The 26,479-nt window shown below is 39.8% G+C and overlaps 1 protein-coding gene across 1 annotated transcript in view; it reads right to left on the reverse strand.

Moving 5' to 3' along the window:
• The window catches only part of PTPRM (protein tyrosine phosphatase receptor type M), an 849,607-nt gene that overhangs the window by 49,502 nt on the left and 773,626 nt on the right, over positions 1 to 26,479 (reverse strand). The window contains 1 exon segment of the mRNA XM_079108449.1: positions 14,773 to 14,870. Within this exon segment, the coding sequence (XP_078964575.1) occupies positions 14,773 to 14,870 (98 nt within the window).

A 26,479-nucleotide genomic window follows, 5' to 3' on the forward strand; every position in this document is an offset into this window, starting at 1 on the left:
CTATTCCTTTAGGCTAGTTCCTCCTGTTGCTGATTTGCATCGTTGTTTTTCATCTCTTCCTCATGGAATATTTTGCTGAGAATGTTCTGTATGCCGGCTTTCTTTTTGTAAATTCCTTTAGCTTTTGTTTATCATGGAAGGATCTTATTTCATCGTCAAATCTGAAAGTAAGTTTTGCTGGGAATAAGATTCTTGGTTGGCATCCATTTTCTTTCAGGGCTTGGTAAATGTTGTTCCAGGCCCTTCTAGCTTTTAGGGTCTGGATTGAAAAATCTGCTGATATTCTTATTGGTTTCCCCCTGAATGTAATTTGATTCTTTTCTCTCACGGCCTTTAAAATTCTGTCTTTATTTTGTATGTTAGGTATTTTCATAATAATGTGCCTTGGTGTGGGTCTGTTATAATTTTGTGTATTTGGAGTCCTATAAACCTCTTGTACTTGGTTTTCCATTTCATTCTTCAGATTTGGGAAATTTTCTGATATTATTTCATTGAATAGATTGTTCATTTCTTTGGTTTGTTTCTCTAAGCCTTCCTCAATCCCAATAATTCTTAAATTTGGCCTTTTCATGATATCCCATAATTCTTGTAGATTCTGTTCATGATTTCTTACCATCTTCTCTGTTTGGTCAACTTTGTTTTCAAGATTAAATATTTTGTCTTCAATATCTGAGGTTCTGTCTTCCAGGTGTTCTATCCTATTGGTTATGCTTTCTATGGAGTTTTTAACTTGGTTTATTGTTTCCTTCATTTCAAGGATTTCTGGGTTTTTTTTTCCAGTATATCTAACTCTTTATTGAAATGATCTCTTGCTTCCCGTATTTGCTCTTTTAATTGTTGATTGGTGCGATCATTTAATGCCTGCATTTGCTCTGTCATCTCCTCCTTCAATGCCTGCATTTGCTCTTTCATCTCCTCATTTGCTTCCCTGATTGTTTTAATTATATACATTCTGAACTCCCTTTCGGACATTTCTTCTGCTGTGCTGTCATTGGGTTTTATTGACATAGTATCTAGGTTTGTTTGGGACATTTTCTTCCCTTGTTTTCTCATATTGGTCAGATGTCAGTGGGACTCTGTGATATTGCAGATTTCCTCTATTGGCTTATAGTGTCCCTGTAGATTTCCAGTGTATCACCTCCTAACCTTCAGTAGCCTGAAGTCTTGGAGTAGCTTGATAATGCAGTGCTTCCGAAGAAAGCTGCTCCTAGCCCACTACTGGTTCCAGGGCTTGGAGCTGGCTCTGTGTGGAAAGCCTCTCACTGGGGGGCCTGCTCTGAGAAGCTGGCCTTGTGGGAGGAGACCACCGCAGGAGTGCGCAAGGCTGCCTTGGGAAGACTCTAGCTGCCCTGCCCTACTCTAATAAGCCGCCTGAATCCGGGCCTGCCGCCCGGGCCGAGGTTCACCGGGTTGGGGAGACTCACTCCATGGCTCTATTTTAGTCTGAGTCTCAATGCCTCTCCTTCTTGAATCCTGGGTTCTGGAGCAACTGGAGATGCAGTCACCCTCTAGTCCACCATCTTGGATCGCCCCGTGGAAAAAGCCAGCGGCCAGAGGGGGCAGGTCCGCCTGGAGAGGTCTCTGGCTGCCCTGCCCTGGTCCCAGAGGCTGCTTGCGGGTCAGAGGTCTCCGCTGGCTTGGGGACTTGTGGCTGGCTCTGTGTAGAAAGGCTCTCACTGGGTGGTCTGCTCCAAGAAGCTAGCCTAGAAAGGCCCTTCCCGCCCGTGGGGGCTGGGCTGCTTGGGGAAGTCCCGAGCTGCCCTGTCCTGGTCTCTGAAGCAACCTGCGGGCCCGGAGCTTGCCATGGGCTGGCTCATGGACTTGGAGCTGGTTCTGTGCAGGAAGGCTCTCACTGGGGGCCTGCTCCAAGAAGCTGGAGAATCTGGCCCTGTGGGAGGAGCTCACCGCCGGAGTGCTCAGGGCTGCCTGGGGAAGACTCTAGCTGCCCTGCCCTACTCTAATAAGCTGCCCGAATCTGGGCCTGCCACCCGGGCCGAGCTTCACCAGGTCGGGGAGACTCACCCTGTGGCTCTATTTTAGTCTGAGTCTCTCAAAGCCTCCCCTTCTTGAATCCTGGGTTCTGGAGCGACTGGAGATGCAGTCACCCTCTAGTCTGCCATCTTGGATCGCCCCCTCACTGAGAGTTTTTAATGTGCCTTTTCGGATTCATGGAGGAAATCACCTGGCCCCTGCTCACAGAAGTCTGTGGTCTGGCAGGGGGGCCAAAGGTGTCTTGCTCCTGCTCAGATTAAACTGGTCTATAATCAGATTGTAAGTGTTCTGAAAGTTCCTCTTCTGTTTTCTGACCCAAGGCAGTTGAGAGGTCACGTAATAAGAGTTGTTTGTTGCTTAACAATGGGGATGCATTCTAAGAAATGCATTAGATGATTTCATCATTGTGTGAACATTCTGGAGTGTTCCAGCACACACCAGGATAGTAGAGGCTGCTGCATGCCTAGGGTCTATCATGGAGCAACAGGCTCCTAGGCTACAAGCCTGTGACTACTTTAGACAATTGTATCAAAATGGTAAGTACTTGTGTCTTTAAACACATCTGAATATAGAAAAGGAACAGTCAAACACTAATTGATAGGAATTTTCCAGATCCATTATAATCTTATGGGATAAATGTGGTTTCGGAAATCTATTGTTGTTGAGGTATACAACTGCACCTGCATGTTAACTAGCAGGTGCAGTTGTATACCTCACCATGCATGCCAGGGAGAAGACCCAGCAGGAGAGAGGAACAAAGACCCCATGGGGTTCAGGTTTCTGACACTGACATCAGCAGCAACATGGGAGGTGTGAGAAAAAGATATGAGACCGATCCTGTCTCCCCACTGGAAATTTAATTCACTGTGATGACTCATACAGAATTCAGAAAAAGACAGAAGTTTGCACTTGGAGCAGATAGCAGTTTACTGTTCCCAATAAGGTGAAGAGCATTTCTGAAGCTAAGGTAAGGTTGTGTGAGGACAGGAGTGTATGTGTATGTGTGTGTGTGTGTGTGTGTGTGTTTGTACAAGTATCATATGCACACATTTGGAAAGAATCTTTTATTGGGAATGTAAAAGTTGCAAAAGAGATCTGTTGTGTTTTCCCTATTAGCAAATATGAGGGAGGGGAAGAGCTAGCTTCAAACAAAAATGTATATATGTAACTATATTTACGTATACATTTATTTTTAAGAATACCATCAGAGAAAAGTTGACAGAAGTTGGCATAAACATTATGTGAAGTCTTATATAGGAACCTCATTACTTTAGGTTGTAAAATGTAGTACTTAACTTTAAAATACTTAATAAGTTTTCAATAACATTGAAGAATAAAGCCATGTGGTTTACCTTTAGTTTCACCTTTTTCAAATCACCACTAAGTTTAGTAGTCAAAGAAGAATCTCCCAGTTAGACAATTTGTTTTGCAATTGTATCTGTTTCTGCATTTCCTTTATAAAATGGTTTGCTTATCAAAAGTAAGCAGATCTGGGCTGGTGCTATAGCTCTGTGGCAAAGCACTTGTCTAGCACATGTGAGGCTCTGGGTTTGATCCTCAGCACTACATTAAAAAAAAAAATAAAGGGATGCTGTCCATCTACAACTAAAAAAATGTAAGCAAGCAGATCTGATATCCAAATTGGATCTATGGACACAAAGTGACCACTAAGGATCAAACCTTTTAGGAAAAGTAACTATTTTTGTGAAGTAACTATTTTTGCATCTTCTCCTAGATGCAAAGCTCTCACTTGCAGGTCTAAAGAACACAACTGGATGTAAGTAGATATCTTTATTAAATGATTGGAAGTATTCATCAAAGGAGCCACGTTCTCTCCCAGGACTCCTTTCACCCACATGGTACTGCTGATTCTTGAGTAACGGGAAATGGAAATGTGCGTGGGAGATAAGGTTAATCTACTATGTCAGTTGATAAATTAGTGGCTTGATATGAGCAAATTGGAGAACTTCTGAATGTTTTCTCTCAAAATCAGAGTTTACTTCTGTCAGATTAGATTGTTTTCAAAGAAGGTGTATAAATTCTTAAAGAAGGATAGTACATCTTTTATGGTCTTCATAAATTAAAATGTAGATCAATCAGTGACAGAACTAGTCTCAATGGTAGCTAATCTTACTGCAACATTCTGTTCTAGGATTTCTACAAAATTCACTTTTAGCAAAAGCAGAAATGGATGGCCCTTTCCTGAGGCAGTGGCATTCCTACATCTTTGTACTGAATCATTCCCTTTTACAAATCCAGATTCCCTATTTGTCTTCTACTGCTGGTGCTCACAGTGGGTGTGGTGAGGGTCTGGAAACCATGTGGATTTGGAGGCAGATGTATCTGTTATTCAAAAGGATCTCTTACCCAGAATGTAAACAAAATACACCTCATATAAACGTGTGAAACTTTAGTAGAGTTCCTTTTTACCTTCAGGGATGTGAAACTAAGCTCAGGGGTAAGAACTGGTTGGTTCATATTCCCCTGGAAACTCTCACAACACCTGATTCAAAGAGTCACAGCCTCTCTCTCTCCAGTCACAGGCTGTCACCTGTCACAGGATTCCAGTCCACTCAGATCCTGCTGTCAGCAACTTCAGTCTTGTTTAGATCTTTCCCTTCTTCATCTTCTCCCCAAGAGAAGAAAAGGCTAGCTCCTACTCCAGGTTAGCCCCTTGCCCTAAGTCCCTCACCCTTCCTAAAACAGGTCTTTCCCTGGTTCCTCCAGGGTCTCAGTCATAGCCTTGCTCCTTTTGTCACCTGGAAAACTGATGTTCTCAGGAGTGTGTTCCATCCCACGTTTGTTGTTTATGTTTTCAATCCATTTACTGAAGTGCATCCACACCTGCCTCTCTCCGTGCGCTCAGAGGAGGAGATGCCATCCTGTGAGGCTGAACTGATCTATGCTCTGGCACTCTCCCTCCTGCCTCCTTGCAGACACTCTGCATCAGTCATGCAATTTCCAAGATTTCCAGTCTCTCCCTCTCTCCTAATTCTTTCCCTTAACATACATTTTTCAGAGATCTTCCACCTCATGGAAATCCTGATATTTGGCTACCTGATCTCCCCACTAATCCCAGGCACTACTTGTGCTGGGAGCATTAACTGATAAACCCTTCCAGCCTCAACTCCAACACCTCTTTTATGAACTGCCATAGCACTCAGTGAAACCTTTATCATAGCATTTAATCACTTTGACTCCCCATTCCCGTGCTCTGGCACATGCTTCATTCTTACTTGCAACCACAGCCTTTATTGACTATTCACATTGACTGGGGAATATATGAGCTTGTTCACCAAAGGAATCTCCTCCTATCTTGTCTGTGATTTTCTTAGGTCACTTTTCCCCTTTCTTTTTTTATTCCTTTAATTTCTGATTCCAGTTAAAAAGTCTTTTCAGACCCCCAGTTATGTTTATATGTATCTGCTATGGAAGGAATATGGTTCATATGGACAAACTCCCCACTGAAATGACACAAGTATTCAATCTCCAATGCTTTATGTTAATTGTATTAAGAAGTGGAAAGCTAATCCTACTATGGAGTTTAGTGTTTGGAAAGTGTTTAGAGTAGATTAGATTGTTAGGACAGCATCCCCAAGATTGAATCCAAGTGGCTTTATAAGGAGAGGGAGAAAGGGGAACACAGAGATACTCAGGTGCTCCCATCAGGTGATGCAGCCAAAAGGAACCCTTACAAAGCCTGCATTATGCTGTTGAGCTTCCAGCTCCAAAACTGTGAGCTGAATGAACTCATTTTCTTTGCAAAGTAGTCTTTCTTGAGTATTTCCTTATAAGTAATGACAAATGACCAACATATTACCCTATCACTAAACACACACCTGCACACACACACACACTGAGCACTGTAATTACTATTTTGACCCAGTTTCCCTTTCTGGGTGTTGCTCTGTTCCTCTTTGATTTACTTCTCTGACCAGGAGCTACGGTTGTGTCTTTACTACATATTTAACCACTATTACACTGCCACTGGGTTCATATTCTATCACACAACACAAACCCAGTAAGTGCCAGAAATCTTAACAGAGAGGCACTGTGGACTTGTGAAGAAAGTCTGAACTCTGAAGTCGGACAAGAGCTAAGTTCTGGCTCCGTGCCCTTGGCCAAATGACTTTACCTCAATAAGCCCTGGTCTAGTTTGTGAACAGGAATCTTTAGGGTACTTAGGGTAGCTGAACCAAGAGAAATGGAGCTTGTGAAAGTATTTGGTGGAAGGCCTTCATGAACATTTCTTATCATGTACCTTCTTCTCCCTCCCTGGTATGCCTGGTATCTGTAACCCACTCACTCCTCTGCTTAGAATTCTACCCCAATTCTCCTGCTTTTCTTTTTGAGACCCATTCTTCCCTTCTGCCCTGACTGCCCCCAGATGACATTCTTACTGCTCTCTTTGTCTTAAGTGTCTCCCAAGAATGCTGTACTTCTGTCACGGTGGCTCTGGCTCTCTCTGTGCTCTATAATCTTTCTTGGTCTGTTTCTTAGAGTATGCCTGAGTTTTGTCAACTTGATACCCAGCCCCATCTCATTTAAAGCCTACCACAGAGTAGAAACTTGAAAATAAATCGGGACTCTCAAGGACTGGGGTTGTGGCTCAGTAACAGAGTGCTTGCCTAGCACATGTGAGGCACTGGGTTTGATCCTCAGCACCACATAAAAATAAATAAATAAAGGTATAAAATAAAGTCTATAAAAGAAAAGGGAATCTCCAGGTTCACTGTTCATTTCTATGTCTCCAGCTCACATCTCTCTTCTGAGCTTTCTGGAAAGCACCACATTTGTTCTTCCCTCAGCATATGGCCAAAATGAATCATGGTGCCTTTTCCTTAAACCAGCTGTTATTTTCTGGGGGATGGGAAGAAGAAAGAAAGGTTTCTTCCTTAGGAAGAACAGTATTTAAAGCTAATATTATAAGAAGGGTTACATTTAAATCCACAGAGAAAAGAAGGCCAAGTCTCTGCATAGACTAAGACAAAAGTCACTAGTCACATGAGGCTATGGAAATGTAAATTAATGCACACTAAGTGAATCTAAGAATTCAACTTCTCAGTCACAGCCACATTTCAAGTGCTCACTAGCCCTCTATGGCTGGGGGCTTTAGACAGGACAGTGCCAACACAGAGCATTCCCATTATTGTGGTAGGTTCTCTTGGTCAGCTCTGTTGTACACAAGCAGACTGCACCAAATGCAGGAGAAACATTGTGTGGGGCATGTTTTTTAGCAAATGGTAAATACTTGGTGTGTCAGTTAGTTTTAGGTTTCTGTAACAAAATACTCAACATAATCATCTTAAAAAACACATATTTTATTCTGGCTCATAGTTTTGGAGGTTTCAGTCCATCATCAGTTGGCCCTGTTGCTTTGGGGCCCACGATGAGGTAGCATATCATGGTGGGAAGTGTGACAGAGGAAGCCCATTCACTTCATGTTAGGGGAAGCAAAAGAGAGGATGCAGCTGGGGTCCAGCTTGTCCCCTTAAAGGGCACACCCCCAATGGCTGGAAGACCACACACGAGGCCCCACCTCTTAATGTTTCCATTACCTCCCAACAGTGCCACTCTGGGGTGAAGCCTTTAACACATGGGCCTTTGGTGGACATTCTAAATCTAAACCACTGCACTTGGTTTGCATGACATTTTTAATATTTGTAAGAGATTGGTAGGAAATAAGATTTGGGTGAGTAACATTGGTGATATATTGTGAAGGGCATAGACTGACTGGATAGAGACTTGGACTGTATTCTGAATTGAATAAGAATAATTGAAGGATTCTGAGCAGATGTATGGCAGGTCAAAAGCCAATTCTTATGAAAAGTAACACAGTACTCATGTGTAGAACGGACAGTAAATAGTATTAGACTTGGCTAACCAATAAGTATATTGCTGCTGATGTAAAAGGCTGGAGAGGTCATGAAAGCAGGAGGTAGGTGCACATTCAGATGGTATTTATAAGGCTTGGCTGTGTATTATGATGAGTACAAACAAATTCATTTTCAATCAGGTGATAATAAGAGACAGTGGGAAAGCAGGAGTCTGGAAAGGAATGACAAGTTTGATTTCTGAGGCGTTTTCTTTATACCAGTCATGAAACACATAGGTGGAGATGGCCACTGAGCAGAGAAAACATTCAAGTATAAAGCACAGGAAGGAGGAAAGGTTGGATCCAGCTTCATTCTTATGATAGTGGAAATGGGTATAGTAGACAGACATGAAGAAGAGTATTTGCTGAATGAATCAAAGTCCTACTATAATTACTCAAGTTACAAAGTATCAATCATAAATATCCAGCTCATTTAAAAATATCTATGAAACAGGCTAGTGAGAGTTCAAGAAATGAAAATTTCAGCAATGTCTACAAAAACAATTAGACTCTTCCCTTTTGCAGATAAGTTTGATGTTCTGGAATAAGTTGATACATTTTGTAGTAAAAGAAGTATTAATATTTTTTGTACTGGTAGACATTACCTAAGTGATTATCACTGTTAAGTAATATTTCCACATTTTATAAGAGGGCAACTTTGCTCTCTCTTGCATCTTCTATTGATTCTGGGTTTGGAGGCTACTGCAGAAAAGCAGATGTTCTTTGTTGTATATAATAGGGGCACTTGGAATCTTAGTACACCTTCCGTACAAAGATGAATTACAAAGATGACTTTCATGTCCAGTGTTTACGTTAAGGTTTTTTCTTTTGCTATATCTTTTAGTGAAATGTTAAAGCAATTTTAAGTTAGCTTCTTTGGGTAGGGAGTATTTTTTAAAACATCCATGTAGTGATTCACTCCCTCCTCAATTGTGACAGAGGTAAACATTTCTGGTTCCTAACTCTCTTGGCTATAAAACATTTGATCATCTTTTATCAGAACTATTCATGGTGACTCAACAATAATTTTCCTAAATGACTGTGAGACCTCATTTGGATTTTTAATAAACAGTCACATTCTAATGAGGTCTTCATAAAACTGACTAAATATGTTTAGAAATCATTAGCTTAAATTACCGGTACAAAAATCTCCTTTGGGAGTCCTGCAGATTTGGTTATGAGACATCTGGCAGATGGATTAGTTCAACGCGATGGCAGAGTTTTTGAATCTCCACACAAACAGTGTAAATGGGAATACCTGGGAAACGGGCTACTGGATAAAAAGCTAAATGCCCCTTAGGTGGGTTCATTAACGAGGGAAAACAATCACAACACATTCCAGTGCCATTTACATGCCAGGTGTGCAGCTGGCGGCAGGTGCCAGGAAAACTGACAAGGGTCCTTTCCCAGAACACACAGGCTGAAAGGGGATGCACAGTAGTGACAAGGAAGTCTTAGATAATGACAGGTCCTGGCAGATGTACTGGGGACCCCGCTGAAGAGGAGTGTAGCATCTTTGTCTCTTGCACCAGGTGCTGTGACAGGGAAGGCCTCCCAGTGGCTCCAACACCAGCAATTAAAGCCACCTAATGCAGAGTGCTTCAGGGCAAGAATGGGGGGAAGCAGGTCCCCAGCTCTGACTTAATGAATCGGCAGCAAGTCTGTGTAAACAAACACGCATCTGCCTGGCTCATGCTTAATTCATAAAGGACGCACCACATGTGGTACACATGTTAAGTAGGTAGTGGTTGCCCTTAAAAACCATGTCATTTTGATTTCTTGGATGGTTTGTTGTTGTTTTTATGCATGGAAAATGGGACATTGTTCCAAAACAAACATGAAGGATTAACAATGGGGAACAGCATGGAATAAGGTGAGTGTCTTTTCCTGAAGGGAGGAAGACCTCTTGTCAAAACTCCCAAATCATGCCAGACATTTCAAGGACAGACACCATTAAGTCATTACTAATTGAAGACAAACCAATTCAAGGAGCTGAAGGCACTGAGGTGAGGGTGAGACCTCTTCAGAGCTTATCTACATCCTCACCAACCTAGTAAGGATCTGGAAGATTTTTTTTTTCTTTCTTCATAAGCTTACCGGAGTTAAAATTATTGAATTGTTTAAGGATATGGACATAGATTCATAAGTAAACAAGAAATCTACTTACCACCTGCCTTCTTTCAGCTATACCCTGTTGGCTAGAGTTTCCATGGTGATTTGCCAGAAGGAGTAACTACCACCATAAAAATCAACAGAGACCACCCTAGATGGGACAGTCCATATACCTGACTGAAGGAATGGTGCCACCTTTGCATGGCCTTTTTAGTTTTGATTTTTCCAAAGCCAGTTTACTTGAAATGAAACCTGACTGCTTGCAAAATGTGTCCAGTCCAAATACAGTGTGCTTTAGTACTGTTATTATTACATTTTACTGTAGTACTTTTATAGCACAATCTTCTTTTGACTATTCAACCAAACACTATACTGCCTGTCTTTTCCTAAAGTAAGATTATTTATTCTATGCAAATAACTTAAACTCTTAAGCTACTGAGTCTGGATATATCATACTTGGGAATTTCAATTGAGCAAAAAATAAATATTTGCCTTTATTTTTAAAAATTCAGTACCAGTTGTAATTTTAATCATTATCTAATTTTCAAAATAATTTACAATTCTCTTGAAAGTGAGCTCTGATGCAAATATTTAGAATTTGATGTGGTAAATTACTTTTGGGGAATTCAGTTACTGTGAAGTCTAAGAAACACTGGGAGAATCATTTCCAGCTACCTCCATCTCCCCATCAGATGTAGGCAGTCAACAAATATTTATGAAATGAATGAAGGATTCAGAATTAAGTGCACATTTTGGCAGAAGGAACATAAGTATGTAAAGATGGAGAAGATATTTTGCTTGGTTAGGTTAACCTAGCTTGTGGTAATTGCTCTGTGACACTATGTAGAAAGTATTCTCATGGACTCACTTTGTGGACATTTGCTGAGTGCCATGATCACTCTGGGAAAGAGAGGTCTCTGAGTAAGGCTGTCTCTTTCCTCTAAGGAGCTTACATTTTGGTGGCATTGACATGTTTTGCCTCTAGTAGTCATTTATTGTTGTCATAGCAAAATAAGTTAGATTTTATGTTGGGGTGAGGGGTAATAATATACATCATTGCAGGTCTTAGGTTTGTTGGCAGAAATGTAAAGGTTAAGGCTAAGGCCTACATTTACTAAGTCCTGATAATGTGCAGGAACTTCAACTTCTTCACATGTAGAAGCTCATTAATCTTCATAAGAACTTCATGAGGCAGGTTGTTATAGACTGAAGATTGGTGTATTCCCCAAATTCAAATGTTGAAGACTTAACCCCCAATGGGGCTGAATCTGGAGATGGGGCCTATGTGGAAGTAATTCAAATTAAATGAAGTCATAAAGGCGGTACTCTGATCCAATAGGACCAGTGTCATTTTAAGAAAAGACCTCAGAGAGCTTCTCTCTCCCTCAGGCCACATGTGAAGTCACAAAGAAAAGGCAGCTACATAACAGTCAGGAAAGGAGCCCTCCTAGACACCTACTCCTGCCAGACCTTATCTGGACTTCTAGCCTCTAGAAATGCAAGAAAATAAATGCCTATGGTTTAAGCCTTCCAGCCTGTGGTACTTTGTTATGGCAACCTGAGCTGGCAGATGCTCAGGTCCCATCATACCCCCACTTCCTAGAAGTGGTAGGTCACACAGTGAGCACCTGCTGCACCAGGCTGTGAGCCAGCTCACCTGCACTCCCAACCAGGCTCCCAGCAGAGACAAAATTGAAAGAAAAGAAACAGTTTTACGGTTTTGGTACTTAAAAATATTGCTTTGTGTATTTTATGGTTTATATAATGTATCTCCCCTCTTGTCTCTTTACTTACCATAGCCTTTATTATATAGAAAATATTATTTGTTAATAGAGTCAGATTTTCAGTTCTTTCTTAATGCATTGGGCTTTTAGTTTTTATGAAATGTTTGTGGAAAAAAAAAGAGAAAAAAACCAAAAACCTTAAACAGTTTCTTCTGAAAGTTTCCCTACAAGTTTTAAAGCTTTATTTACAGTATTTTGGTCTTCCTTTGCTATTCATTTGGGGGCATTTTATGAAGGAGAGACTTATTTTTGGTCCACATGGGTAACCAAATGTCTCAGCTCATTTGACTGAAAAGCTTAGCTTTCCCTACTAATTATGTATCTTTCTACTGAGGCCTGCAGTTGACATCTAGGCTCTCTGTTTTGACATATTGGTCCATTTAGCTCTTCCTACCAAATTGTGACACCTATAATTTTCCCTTATCCTATAGTCCTTGTCTTGTATTGATTTCAAGGTTGTCCTAGCCTCATGAAATAAAGCAGAGGATCAGTCTTTCTTCTTTTATTTCCTTTGAATAATTTTTTTATAACATTTATAAAATGTATTTATATTTTATATCTTTATAAAATTTATGAAATTTCATATATTTATAACATTTATAAAATTTGAATGATCTATTTCTTGAATATTTAGAGCCTATAAATATATCTGGGTTTGACGTATTTCTCTGGGTTCGTTTTAAATTGTACTTCAGTTTTTAAATAATTATTGTTCAGTCACAACTTGGAAAATCATATTTTTCTAGAAAAGTACTTAACTTATTAAATTTGTTATTCATATTATTCTATCCTGATAAAAAGCACTAGCCTACTTCTAGTATTGGTTATATATGGGTTTCTTCCTTTTATTTCTGCTCTATTACCAGAGGCTTGTCTAGTTCATTAGCTTTTTCACAAAACCAGGTTTGTATTTTGTTGATCTTTATTATTGCTTCTTTCCTCTTTATTTCATACATTTATGCTTTTACATTTATTATCTTCTTTCTTCTCTTTTTTGTTTTACTCTGTTCTTCTATCTTCTTGAATTAAATGTTTGATATTTCTTCTTTTTTAATGACAACATTTAAGGACTTTTAGGTACTGTTTAAATTGCATCCTACAGGTTTAATACAGTCCTCTTTCAGTATCTTTGGGATATTTTTCCAAGACTCTTCTGTGGATATGAGAATCCATAGATGGTCAAGTCCCTTATATAAAATGCTGCAGTATTTGCACATAACTTAGGCCCATCCTCCCTCCCATATACTTCATCTCTAGATAACTTTTAGTAACTTAAATAATGTAAATATTGTATGAATAGCAGTTATACTATATATTTCAGGAATAAAGACAATAAAAAATTTTTTACATGTTCAGTATAGGTGCATTTTTTTTTCAAATATTTTCAATCCACACTGGATCCACGGGTGTAGAACTGTACCTGAGGACTGACTGTATATGATACTTTATGATCTGCAGCTCTAAGTATTTTCTGATTTATATTACTTGTTTTACTTTGACCCAAGAGTTAGAGGAAGCACGTTTTTTAATCAGGATCCTAAATGAAAATTCAGGATTCAATTCCCTGTCATTTCCTGAGATGGCTGGTGTTCTCTTCCCTCCTCATCCTACTTTCCCCTTCCAATAGTCTGCTCTTTATCTAACTGTCTACCTTTTGTGGGTTTTAGTTTTATGTTAGCATCACACAGGTCCAAGATGCTATTTCTTATCCTTGGTGGGATTTAAAATTCAAGATCCAAGATCAGGTACACTGTTGCTACCACCTCTCACCAGGATAGACAGAGGGATTCCCTGCCTGCCTCCCAAAATGCAATGTCCATTCTCTCTCTGATCACTAGTTCTCACTGTACTCCTGGTGTCTGGTAGTTTTCTTTACTCTCTTGATGTTAAGTCACACCTTTTCAATATATCTACTTATATATGCATAAGATTAGACAAATGTTTGAAAATACATTTTTATATTTATATCTAGAATTTCTAGATGTTTCTATTAGAGTTCAGGCTATTTAGTCTGCCATCTTTGCTAGAATTTTAAGTATTTCCCACTTACTGATTATCTTTGTTATAAGAGAATTGCAATGCCTCTCTTCTTCTTGGTTTGTGTTTCCTAAACCTTCTGAGAATCTTAAAAGACAGCCCCTCTCTGGTTTCGACACCAATATTTCAACTCTAGGGTTGGGTATGTAGCTTAGTGGTAGAGTGCTTTGCTTAGTATGTGAGAGGCCTTGGGTTCAATCCCTAGCAATGAAAAAAAAAAAAATGCTATTCTAGGCTAACTTCTTGGCTGTAATTATAAAGGGAAAATCTTGCTATACTACCCTCAAGTGCCTGGTTCTTCTCTTGAGCATAACCATGGAATTAAATCTACTATAAAGAAGGCAATTGCATCCTATGTATTTTCTCATTTTAAAATTTCACTTTGCAAATAATCCTGTAGCATACCACTGCTGAGATTACAGCCACTTAAGAGTTTCCTGGCTAAACCAAAATAGCACTCAGAAAGAGTTTCTACAGAAAAACTAATATAAGACCTTTGGGGTAGATTACAATTCCCATTTTACAAGTTAGGAAACTGAGGCACAGGAAAATCAAATCTGTGCAAGAGAAGATGCTGGAGTTGTAATCAATAGAGCAAATCTGGAATGCACACAGTTTTTAGAGATGATTTTCCTGAGTTAGGGAATGCAGTCATGTCTAATGCAATACCCATGGAGTTTTGACACCCAACAACCAGCATTAGAGGTATTTTTGTGTGCTCAATATAGCCAGATAACAACGGCTTTTAAATCTTGAGTACTTTTCCTGTCTGTTGCTATCGCAACAAATGAAAGCAATTCGGGCTATGTTTACTGATAATTTATAAGCAAGTGCAGCAAGCAATAGGAGGAGGTGAAGCAGTTAATGTTTTTTGGAGTATACATAATACTTCAGGAGCTTGGCTCATGTCTTACTTTCTATTACCAACTAAGCAAGGAACAAAAGGGCCATGTGCAGTGGACACCAGCTTACCCTTCCCACTTCAACAAGGTTGGTCACCATGATTATGCTCGCTGTGTTTTCATGCCACACCATCCTCCAGAAGTCATAGATGGTCTCCTGCATTGGCCCTGAGGCAAAATGGAAGAGAGATTTTTTTTGGTTAGAATTTGCAGAATTTCTGTATTTGCAAATAAATATATCAATATCCACATACAGATCACTCATTTTTATAGATAGACACAGCTCTCTAGTGTTGTTGCAAAAGGGTACTCTTTCTCAACATGCACCTATAGAAATATCAAGTCCTTCATTCATGATTGAAGTTTTTCATATCATCAAATGTTATCTGCATTTGAATTCTTTTTACCCCTCTTAAACTAGTACTATGAAAGTAAGTTATTTCTCCATCATTTAGCTATTTATCTCCATAACACTCAAGAGTGAAATTTTAAAAAATGGATAACATTACTCTTTCTGCTAACAATTGGCAGATATCCCAGGGAAGTGATATGGAGAAAGAAATGAGCCTCTATAGGAAAAATGGTCTTTTCTTGTTTCTAATATTTTTCTTATTCAGTATCATCTGTCAAATTAATCCATTGTTTTCTGCCTGACTTTCTAAAGTCAAAGAGAAGTTAAGAGTTTTAAGCAGTTGTACTTTTCACTGAACACAAAGATTCCTGGCAGAACATGGTCAGGCTTCAAATTCCTTAGCTCTTGGTGGAGCATTTGAAAACTGTTCCCTATGACTTGAGGGAAAAAAAGAGGTTTTGTTAAGGGGGGAGTTTATGTATTACAAAATTCCTGTACTACTGATACCATCTGGTGCAGAAAGTTGGAGTTTAAAATTTCTTTTAATCTATATTTTTAAAAAAATGCCCAAATTCTATTTTATGCCCTTGGATACCTGGGGGTATAAATATAACAGTATAAATCTTGAGATGACAAGCAGAAATGCGAGGAAATGCAACTTCAAAGGCTTGGAGAGTCACGTGATGCATGGAGAATTTTACAAATGATCAGGCACATTCAGAGCCGGCACCCCCTTGTACTGCAGGATCTTGACATTACAGATTACTGGATCTGGAGCTCAAATATTTGATTTGAGATTTGCTTCTGCCTTTGACCTGGCTATGTGACTTGGGGCAAGTTACTGAGACTCTGTGAGCTTCAGTGTCTTCTTCTGTGTATATATACTGATTACTATGCTACATCTCAAGGCTATATGAAGTAATTGTAGAATTAATACACATGGGGCATTTTATGAATGGCAAAGCAACAGAAGGAAAACAAGGTGCATTTAAGATATTTATTAAAGGGCATCTCTGTGCTAAGGTCTGGACACTGAGCAATAATGGCACACCCCAAGGCCCCTTCAATCATCCTTGAATTCCTCTGGAGCAATGAGCAATTGGTTCTTGTGCAATTCATCTTCCCTTTCCCTCCTTCCCCATCCTCCAGAACATGCACTCTATTCCTTACTGCTGCTTCTGAGTACACTCCTATCCTCCTGAAATGGCTTGCTCAGTTTCCTGATGTCTCTGTATCTAATCCCGTTGGGGATGGGACCATGCATGCCACCTCCTGTGAAGTCACATCATCCATCTCAGCCCATTCCCTTGGTATGTGCGTGCCTTTCTCCTGATGTCTAGGCTGAAGATTTCAGTGACTTTAATCTAAGGTTACAGAGGGGACAAGTAAACATCGGATTCCATCAATCACCACATTTTCAGCTTGCACAGAGCTACGTTCACTGTATACTTAATACCTTGTTACTTATTCAGGAGGGATTCACTGAGTCCATCTTTGTGCAGACACAGTCTTCCCAATGTGACCCCTGAAACAAAGGGGTGGCCTTCACTAGGTACATAGCCTGTGCCACCTACCTCAGAAAGAGCTCTGATGGCAGTGGTTACAGTGGATGAGTCAGAAGGTCTTCTATCATTGACAGCATATACCTGGAGGAAAAAAAAGCCACCTCTCTTCTGTTTTCTCAACAGGAAACATCCTTTTGTACCAGAGACATTCTATACTAGGGGCCCTGTTGTGTGCTTCCAAAGTGTTCCTTACTTATCCTTTCTTGGTAGGCAACACACTGAGATTACTGAGTTCAAGTTCCCCTTGGAAGGAAACAGGGCTCTCTCGGCTTCCTGCTACTTCCTTGGTACCCTTCTGAAACACCTGGTATAAAGCAGAAGCTCCATGAATAGATGAATGACTGAATGAGTTTGTATGCATGTGTACAAATCATCTTTATTAAAATGTTATATTGAGCATAAGCTAGGTATTGAATAATATTAATGCATAGTTAATATAATTTCCTTTCTTTTAAGACTATCTGTATGTATTTGAAAATGCAGTCCCTTTATTCCTTTTCAATTCGTGGAAAGGAGGGCATCTTTTGCAAGGGTTTTTTCAGAATGAGTGTCACTATCACCATCTCCTCAGAGCATTTCTAGGGGGCACTGACCTTGAACACTGTTGCCAACCACTAAGCATATCACTCTTCTAAGTCTCCCTGCCCAGGGCTTTGCTTGGAAACTTAGCTCAGTTGATTACTTGGGTAGCCAGGGTTCAATCCTACCTGCTCAGTCACTATTCTCTATTGGAAGCAGTGGTTCTTTTACCCGTGACTACAGATGAAAGTTAGTGGAGCTTTAAAATGACACTGCTGTTCAATGACACTCTGATTTAAATGTCATGGGTGTGTTTTCAAATCTCTCCTGATCTACAGCATCAAGGGCATCTGCTTTACCTTCCAACTACACTGTCACCTGGTCTGCTAGGGAGTTGTCACTGTGAAACACCAAGGATTTGTTTGTTTTGAATCTATTGACTTAGTCCAAACCTGTCTACCTACTCTGTGAATCAAAAGAAATTCCATTTCTCTCTGATGTAGAAGTAACTCTACTCATAAAATGTCATCCAGGGCATGGCTGGATCACCTCACCATTGGGGCTGAGTATCAGTTAAGGCTGTGTGGGGTTTATGTGAGTAACTTTACATTACCTTTGGAATAAAGGATACTTACAAGCATTAATGGTACGGTTGGTTGATAACATGTACCATTTATCATGACTTTCCTACCCATTGACCTGGACTAGGAAAGAAGTTTAGGATAGGTCAGGTCAGGTTTTTCTCCAAGGCTAAATTTAGGTTTAGGTATCCAGAAGAACTAAAAGAATTTGGTGTGAAATTTCAAAACAAAACTGAACACAAAGACTATTCTAAGTTGATCCCAGAAAGAAAGAAAGAAAAAAAGTATAAGTTGAGGCAACCACCTCTCCTCATGGTTCAGTTCTGCCTTCTTCTTCTTTGTCTCTGCCCTCCTTTACTTCTGTGACACCAAATCTGTCAGCATTTAATGTGTGCCCTCTCTTGTCACATGGCAGTTCAACAATAAAATCGCTCAGAGGTGGGCATTAGAGAGTCTTGCCTGATGATTCAAGATTTTTTCTTGAATTTTCATTCAAATCTTATTTGTTTTTAAAAATTTTGAGGAGGTACGGAAGAAGGAAGGCACCCAAATTTAAGGTTTCTTGAAAAACTCAAAGAGTATACTGGAGGCCAGGGAGAGGCAGAACCTCCAAAGCTCTTTCATGTGACTTTAGCAGCTCCTGGTGGCATCTGAGGGATGGCAAACATCCTGTGCCAACATTCAGAGCCTATGTTATGTACCCGGGTACCCATGTGCCCGGGCCCTTATGCGACTGAAATCAGGGAGGTACACCAGTGGAGGGCAGCATTCCTCTGTCTGTGACCTCCGCCTCTCAAGGTCACTGGGGCTTGGCCCCAGTGTAAACAAACAAGTAGATTCCCTAGACAAGGAATCCAAAGCAGCAGGTGAATAACTTTGAAAACTTTTCTCTCTCAAGGTGAAAATGTGCAAGTGAAATCCTTACATTTGATTTCCATGGTTTGTGGCTGGGTGGGAACTGCTCTAACTGCTGTGGAGGTACATGTGCAGATGTTTGCACAATAGGCAAGGAGGTTATTCTCAGCAGTTGTCCCCCCATGGGACTCGAGCATCTGAAAGGTCAGGTCTAGGAATTTTAACAATACTAGGCCAGTGATACATTCCATTTCCTCCATAGTATTGGCACAATCAGTCCTCTGCTGAGGAGGAAATGTGTAGAGGGGACATTTACTTCCATCAAGCCCCAGAAGAACAAAAGAAAAGGCCAGAATGAACTAGAATATAAGAACAAAGATGAAACATAATAAAAGCAGAAGTGAAAAACATTCAAGGATGGGCTTCATTGTGCAAGAGGAGTTCTGTAGTTCATGGGAAGAGAGAGAGATTAGAAATTAGAATTTCAAACCTTGGTAGATGACTTGTATCCCTTCTTTTCATATTCGAATTTGTATACAGTTTTTTTTGTGTGTGTTAATGAAAGCTGCAGCGAAGTCAAGGTCCTTTAAAAGCTCTCAGTGACTTATTAAAAGAAAACCACATTTTTTAAAAGCAAAGCACAAATACCAATTGCTTTTCTATCATAAACACAGTAAAATCTAACATCTTTTGTGTTAAATTCTACTTCCCAGGTCCTGATAATACTAAGTATTATCTCATTAGCTTTAAAAATCACCATCCTATGCAAAGGGTCCAATTGTTCTCCCTTTTACTGAAAGGAGCTAAGGCAGAAAAGTCAAGTAAGTTGCCCAAGGTCACACAGCTAGTGAGCTGTGAGGCGGTTTTAATCCAGTGGTCTGTCTCCATTTTATCCCAGGGCCTCCTTCTGAATGTCAAAAACAATTTAGAAGGGCTCCACAAGACAGGAGTGTACCCTGCAGTCACCACAATCCCCACAAGAGTAAGACAGAAGATAAACCATGTCAACCACACAGAAACAACCTCTTTAAAAGTGGTTTTACATCAGGTCACTTCCCTCCTTTAACATCCCCAATGGCCTCCTGCTGCTACAGAATAAAATCCAACTTCATGAGCACAGCAGCTCCCAAGCTTCTTGGCCTGCCCCAATCTCTCTGCTGAGGCAGGGGAAGTATTTCCAGAACATGGCCCTTCTGGCCTTACTCCTCTTCAATACTGCCCCTCACTCTAGCTCCAGTGGCCTTCACAGCCCACCTGAAATACCAAAGTAGCTACACACTCCTGGAATCCATACCTCCCTCCCATCCATCCCTGCCCCTCCGTCACAGCTTGTCTCTGACAAATGCAACCCTGACATGTCACTTTCCTGCTTAATACATTCCAAGAGGGACAGCATACAACCTGAATTCTTTAATTTGGAAACCCGAGAGGGGCAACTTTTCTAAGACCCGAGTTAAGGCTCTTTGTGTCTTCATGACATTGAATATCACTTATAGAGCTAGTGGATTTTACTGCATGTTTCCTCAGTGTTCTGAGGCCTCAGCCTCCTTTTCATGCCTCACTTATACTGCCTTCCTGGCCCAGATGGAGTGAATGGCAACCTCTACATATGCCACTAGCTCACACTCGGTCTGGTGTTAGATGCTAAGTGTCCCATGCCAGGGATACAGAAAGGTAGGTAAGGGATGCAAAGGTGAGTAGGATAAATACAGTTTCCACTTTTTCCAGAAGCTTGTCATTTTCTTTTTTTCTGGTATCAGGAATTGAACCTAGGGGTGCTTAACCACTGAGCCACATCCCTAGCCCTTTATTATTTTTATTTTATTTTGAGGTAGGGTCTCACGAAGTTCCTTAGGCAGTACTAAGTTACTGAGGCTGGCCTTGAACTTGTGATCCTCCTGCATCAGCCTTCCAAGTCACTGGGATTATAGGTGTGTACCATGGCACTCACCTATGTTTGTCACTTTCTAAACTAGAGCTAAGGTTACCTTCTCATATCAAGAATAGTAAGGCTAATGTCCAAGGACACTGGAACTACCGACCTAGATATGCGTAGCCCTGAAAGGGTATATGACTAGTTTCAAAGTATTAATTCCCCAGTGCTTAATATCTATGTGGATTCTGCCAAAACTCATCTTCCAAAGTGGGAGCCTGCACACACAACTCTCTCTTGCATTTGACAAAAATCTTTGCTCATCTCAAATGTGACTGCCCACTGCTCAGGTATAAAAATCTTTAGATTATAAAACAAGGGGAAGGGCTAGAATATATATGCACATTTTTTTGGTAACAGAGATTGAATCCAGGGGTGCTTTAACCACTGAGCCACATCCCAGCCCTTTTTTGTATTTTATTTAGAGACAGGGTCTCACTGAGTTGCTCAGTGCCTTGCTAAGTTGCTAAGGCTGGCTTTGAATTTGTGATCCTCCAGCCTCAGCCTCCTGAGTTGCTGGGATTACAGGCATGTGCCACTATATGCTAGAACACTGACCCCAGGAAGACTTGGTATTTTGGCTCAAGTTGGGATGCATCAATAATGAACAAGAAAAGTGAAAAGCAAAGAACAGTAAACAAAGAGATTTTGCTTGATATTGATTACAGAGGGAAACTTTAAAAACATTTAATGATATATTAAGTCAAGGATGACTGTCCATGCATGTAAAGGCTGATGGAAAAGACCAGAAGTCCAGGCAGGGATAAGTTTGTATTCAAAGACAGCAGCAGTGTGGCTCAAGGTGTTGTTTCAAAATGAATAGCACATGAGCCCAGGGACAGGAAGGTCAGCATAGGACAGGAAGGAATAGTCCTGAGGTCCAGTGAGGCACCAAGCTGGCCTCGCTCAGTTGGCATGGTCAGGATGGGACCTAAATCTCCTTACAGCAGAGACAGAGTTCACATGGGCTGATTTTAGGCCCAGGCCATGCTGGCCTGGAAACTAGCAGGGCTTCCATCTGAATCTGAGTGCGGAAAGTCTGCAGTTCACTCCAAGAGAACTGGACACACTGGAGGTGGAAAGTGAATGTGGAAAAAGACAAGCCTGAGATTTATGCATTAATTTTAAAGCTCTTGCTACATACATAAAAGTGGCCCTAAATTTTTGATCCATTATTGCTACTGTTGCTGCTGGCGATAATCTATAATAAGCATTATAAAGTCAGTTATTCAACAGTCAGAGAATTGGACATCCCTTCAGTGGTTACTGAGTAAGTTTTTATTACAAAACTTTATGTGATTTTTCAATGTGATACTGCCATAACACTTACATCCATAATTTCACATTTAGTATCTTTTCATTTTTGCAGAAGTGAAATGTAAAAGGTAAGATCTGCCACTGCATTTTACGGACTGAAGCTATAACGGTGACACTGAAAACAGTGGCTTCTGCATTAATAATCCTTAACATCACTTATTTGATAGATGCATTTGCTCTCCCCTGAGGCTACTTATGTTAGAATTGTAGAATTTTTATGAATAATTTTTGGTTTCAGTTGCAGAGATAGAAAAACGAAATTGAGATGGCCAGGTACTTGGGATGTGATCTATTCATTTTTCTCAAGTGTTAAGAATATTCCAAGAAAATTACCATTTTAAAGAACAATTAAAATCAACTAATGAATGAGAAGTAAACACACTAAGAATTGTTCTATAATGGTGAAAACTTGGGAATATTTTATTTAGCCTAAATTCAAAAATAGAATTGGCAGCCTGTTAAAAGAGCATTTTCTAAGGTTAGCTCTCAGGAAAAGCACTATGGCAGAATTACAGGGTTAGGAAAGTTCCCCAGTCCACTGGAATTTTAATTGGTGACAGTAAAAGAAGAGAAAACTGGCATTGGAGCTACAATAAAAGACTTCTTTTTAGAAGGAGTGTCAAAAGTGATGTCTTAAATGATGGCATTAAGTAGTGTTTTCTGTTAAAAAATTTCAGTGATTCCCATATGAGGACAAATCCCTTCTTAGGCTGGCGTAGGTTTTCCTGCTGCACAAATCAGTATCCTTTACCTGGCTCACTCTGGTTGGCAGGTACTTGCCATTTGCTGTATATCTTCTAGATTGATTTCATTCCTTCGTAGTTTTTATACCTCTTTTTATATTAAAATTAGGCATAGGCTTCCTGCTGTCCCTATGAGCCCGCTTTCTTCTAGACCGCATGGTCGTGTTCACGTTTCATTTACACTCTTCCACAAAATCCTCCTTTCAGACTGAAAGTTTGCCAACATTTACTGTGCAAATGTTCCTGGCTTTCTCTACATAATTAGTTTTGTAGATTGTTTGTTTCTAGGTGTATCACTAAAACATATGAAACCCTTTTGGACACCAAAAGGAGAAAATTGGTATAAAACAAACATTAGTGGATAATCTGCATGTAAACACTAAACTAGTCTGGGAAATCCCTGTCTGTAATTTCAGTTATAATCCTTCTCTCTTTTGTGGTTAATGATTTGACTTTCACTTTATTTACTTATTCAACTAAAAATAATTATGTTTAAAAATAATAAAGGATAAGCAATTACATGGTATATATTATTTTGTCTTAAAGATAAATTTAATCAATAGCCTTTCTTTTAATTCTAATCTTTAACTTCCCAATTTTCAAATTATTATTGTCTAGTATCTTAGTTCCAATATTGGCTTAATCCACCTGGATTCATCAACACTTTTTTTCTTTATACTTTAAACCTTCATAGTTTTTATTTTGGTTTTCTTGAATGTGTGTTTACTATAATAAAGTTCATGCATTTCCACATTATCATTAATATGTCTCAAGTTGCAGCAAAAGCTGATAAAGAACATTTTAAGAAAGTAAACTGAAAACAAAATGACTCAAGCATTCTGAGTTCTTTGATCCTTTCCCTCTACCAAGAACTCCAAGATCTTTAAACAAGAAAATAAATGAAAATAAAAATTTACAAGGTCACCCTTAAAGCCTGAAAAGAAATTATTTCTGATCCATATACATATATACTTCTAATCATTTAGACAGATACATGTGCTAACAAAGTCCCAGATAAAGATTTTTTAAAAATAAAAGTCATATGAAAAAACAACTTTGATTGCTTTCATACCACACACACATGACGCATGATGATTTAACTCACAATCATGGTCTTATTAAAAAAATCTTTATCTATAAAAATGATAGAGTGAAAACTCACAAGATTTCTTTCAGGTGTTACAAGTACCAAGGAAATTTAGAGAAAACATTTTCTATTTGTAAAATAGAAGCAGAATATGAGTAGTCTGATTGTGTTGCTAGGACACTTGCTTTGGAAACTTATTAATGAAGATTGCTGAAAAATTTTAATGTTCATTTTGTTTTTTCCTGTGTAAGTAGGGAGGTACTCAGTATAGGTCAGGGTGGGGAGGCACCTGCAAGTACTCGATTACTGCAAGTAATCACTGGGGTATATCAACATTTCACTCCTGCACGAATCAACCAATCAACCTATATATGAATGTTTTTAAGAACACAACCATGATATCATTTTATCACTTTAGAAAAAGAATGATAATTCCTTAGAAACCATCAAATACCAATTACTACTGACAGTGCAGCCCTTTCATAAACTGCAGATGCATCTCCCATAGAAAAGGACCTTAGAAGTGGCTTGGAAGGACACCTGCAGCTCAAACCCCCATCCATCTCCTGCCACCTTGGTACAAATCAAGACTGGCCACTTCCAGACATCTGGTCAACTTCTAATCAAGCAGAAGATGGTGCCTGGTTAGTTACCCACTCAACACACACACGCTGCAGAAGCAGGCCCAGGGGACACATCTTTCCCTCTGCTCCTCTTCCATTGTTTTATTCTCTTTCCCAGAAAACCACACCTCAGCCTTATGGTGTCCTCCAGTGCTTTCTCAGCCTTCTCAATAAAACAATATTGTGTAATTCCTATCCCATAAATTGCTTTCAATAAAGTCTAGATAAAACAAGAATAAACTGTGCTGGTGTTTGAAAGTATGCTCTCTTCACTTACATGTCGTTCACCTAGCCTTTAGGATACCCAAGCATGGAGCCCATGTCCTTTGCTGCTATTAGAACTGGTCAAATTTCTGCCAGACTTCAGAAACAGGAAAATGTGCTTCTCCCTGCTTATGAGAGAGCTTATTGTCTTTCCAACCCATATGTACCTTTTGTTTAGAAGTTTACAATGATGATAATCTGTACTTTGAAGGAGAATATAGAATGCTAGTAAAAAGCAAAGTTTTCCCTTTGTTACATTAGCAGGCACAGGATGTATTGGCTTTTATGAAACCATGAGCATATGGTATACTTGGGTTAAAGTCTGAATTCTCTCTCTGCTACCAAGTGCTGGGTCTTTGGGAATTTTTAGGATTGTAGTATGAACAGAAAGAATTATAGGTAATATTGATTTATAAGCTGCTTGCAGAGTTGGCTTCTAGTCAGGGCAGCCCAAATCTAGAGATGATGCCCTAAATAATCATTCTTCTCTATTGTCCCTTGGGGCAGTCTTGGTCCAGTTATTGATACAGAACATGTTTGCAGCTAGAAGGAATTTAAGGTCAAAATTCAAAAATCTGACTGTGACCATGCTACATAAGTAGTGAATATATGTGAGTAAAACCAATAATAAGGTAACTCCTAATATGAGTTGCATTTGGAATTGAAATATTCCAAAGCATTTCTGCAAACTCCATTTACCTCAATGAATCACTATGTAGATCTTTTCTTTTTAGACTACATTCAGCCTTATTCTAGAACCTCTGCCTCCAGCATTACACAAATATTTTCAGCTTGCACTAGTACCACTGTGACTGGCAATGCAAAGGTTTCTATAATTCTTGACATAGAAAGCAGGTTGTGAAGGTTCACAAATCAGATTTGAGTGATGGGGGTAAAGATTAGGCCTCCAGTGACAAACATGCATACAGGAAAGAATAAAAGAGATGGGGGTAGTGCATGTTGACAGTCATTTTTACAATGCAGAGTCACCACATCTGCAGGGACCTTTGGTCCCTGATCCCTGGGACAGGCTGTATGGCAATGTGCAGGGTGGTGGGACAGGAACCTAGGATAGGAGGAGCGTGTCAGATGTCCACAGCACATGAACCTCCTGCTGGCTGAGGCACCGAGCATTCATCAATGTTGGTCTCCAAGAGAACTCTCAGAAATTGGACCTGGGTACTTGTACATGTTGTAAAGAGGGGAACAGAGAGAAGGCAATCAAGTATTAAAAAAAAAAAAAAAAAAAAAAAAAGGAATGGAAGTTCTTAAAATGGAGGGGTTTGGTGAAGCAAAGGACCTGGCTGTCTTCTGTCAAGGAGAAATAAAGCAGAGGGGAAAAACCTATATTCATGTGCTTCCAGGGGGCTATTTCAGGGGCCAGAGAAATAAAGGCTTTCATTAGTCTCTATCTTCTTTAATTAAGCACTTTTTCAGCATACAAGTAGGATCCTTTTTTATTTAAGAAAAGAAGAGTAAATCTAATAAATGAATAAAATAGGAATAAATTGGTTCCCTAGACATAGATCAGTGCAGGCAATCTCAAATGTTCAATGGCAGTGCAGGGCAGAGCATCAGGAAACTTCCAGCAGCAAACTTTGGAGTGAGAAGGGAGAAAACATAAGTATTCATGCAAGAGCCAGAAACTTCCTAAACTGTTTCCTGCCTTGACAAACTAGTCCAAAACTGTGTCCATGGTAAGAAGGAAATAGAGTCAGAAAAAGTGGCTCAAGGTCTGCACTGGGACTCACTTTTTATTTGCTAAATGGGGAAGAAAACAGTCTAAAGAAGTCTCTGAATCTGCTGCTACAACAAAATCACAAACTAGTGATGGTGTGCTGTCAGTTTAGATATCTCCGCACTGTATAATTCTAAAGTCCCTGGTGCATACCTGACCTTGTGCTAAGCCTGCATGTGGTAGGAGCACAGAAATGGTTG

Source organism: Sciurus vulgaris, assembly GCF_902686455.1.
Source record: "Sciurus vulgaris genome assembly, chromosome: 13".
Classification (NCBI taxonomy): Eukaryota; Metazoa; Chordata; class Mammalia; order Rodentia; family Sciuridae; genus Sciurus; species Sciurus vulgaris.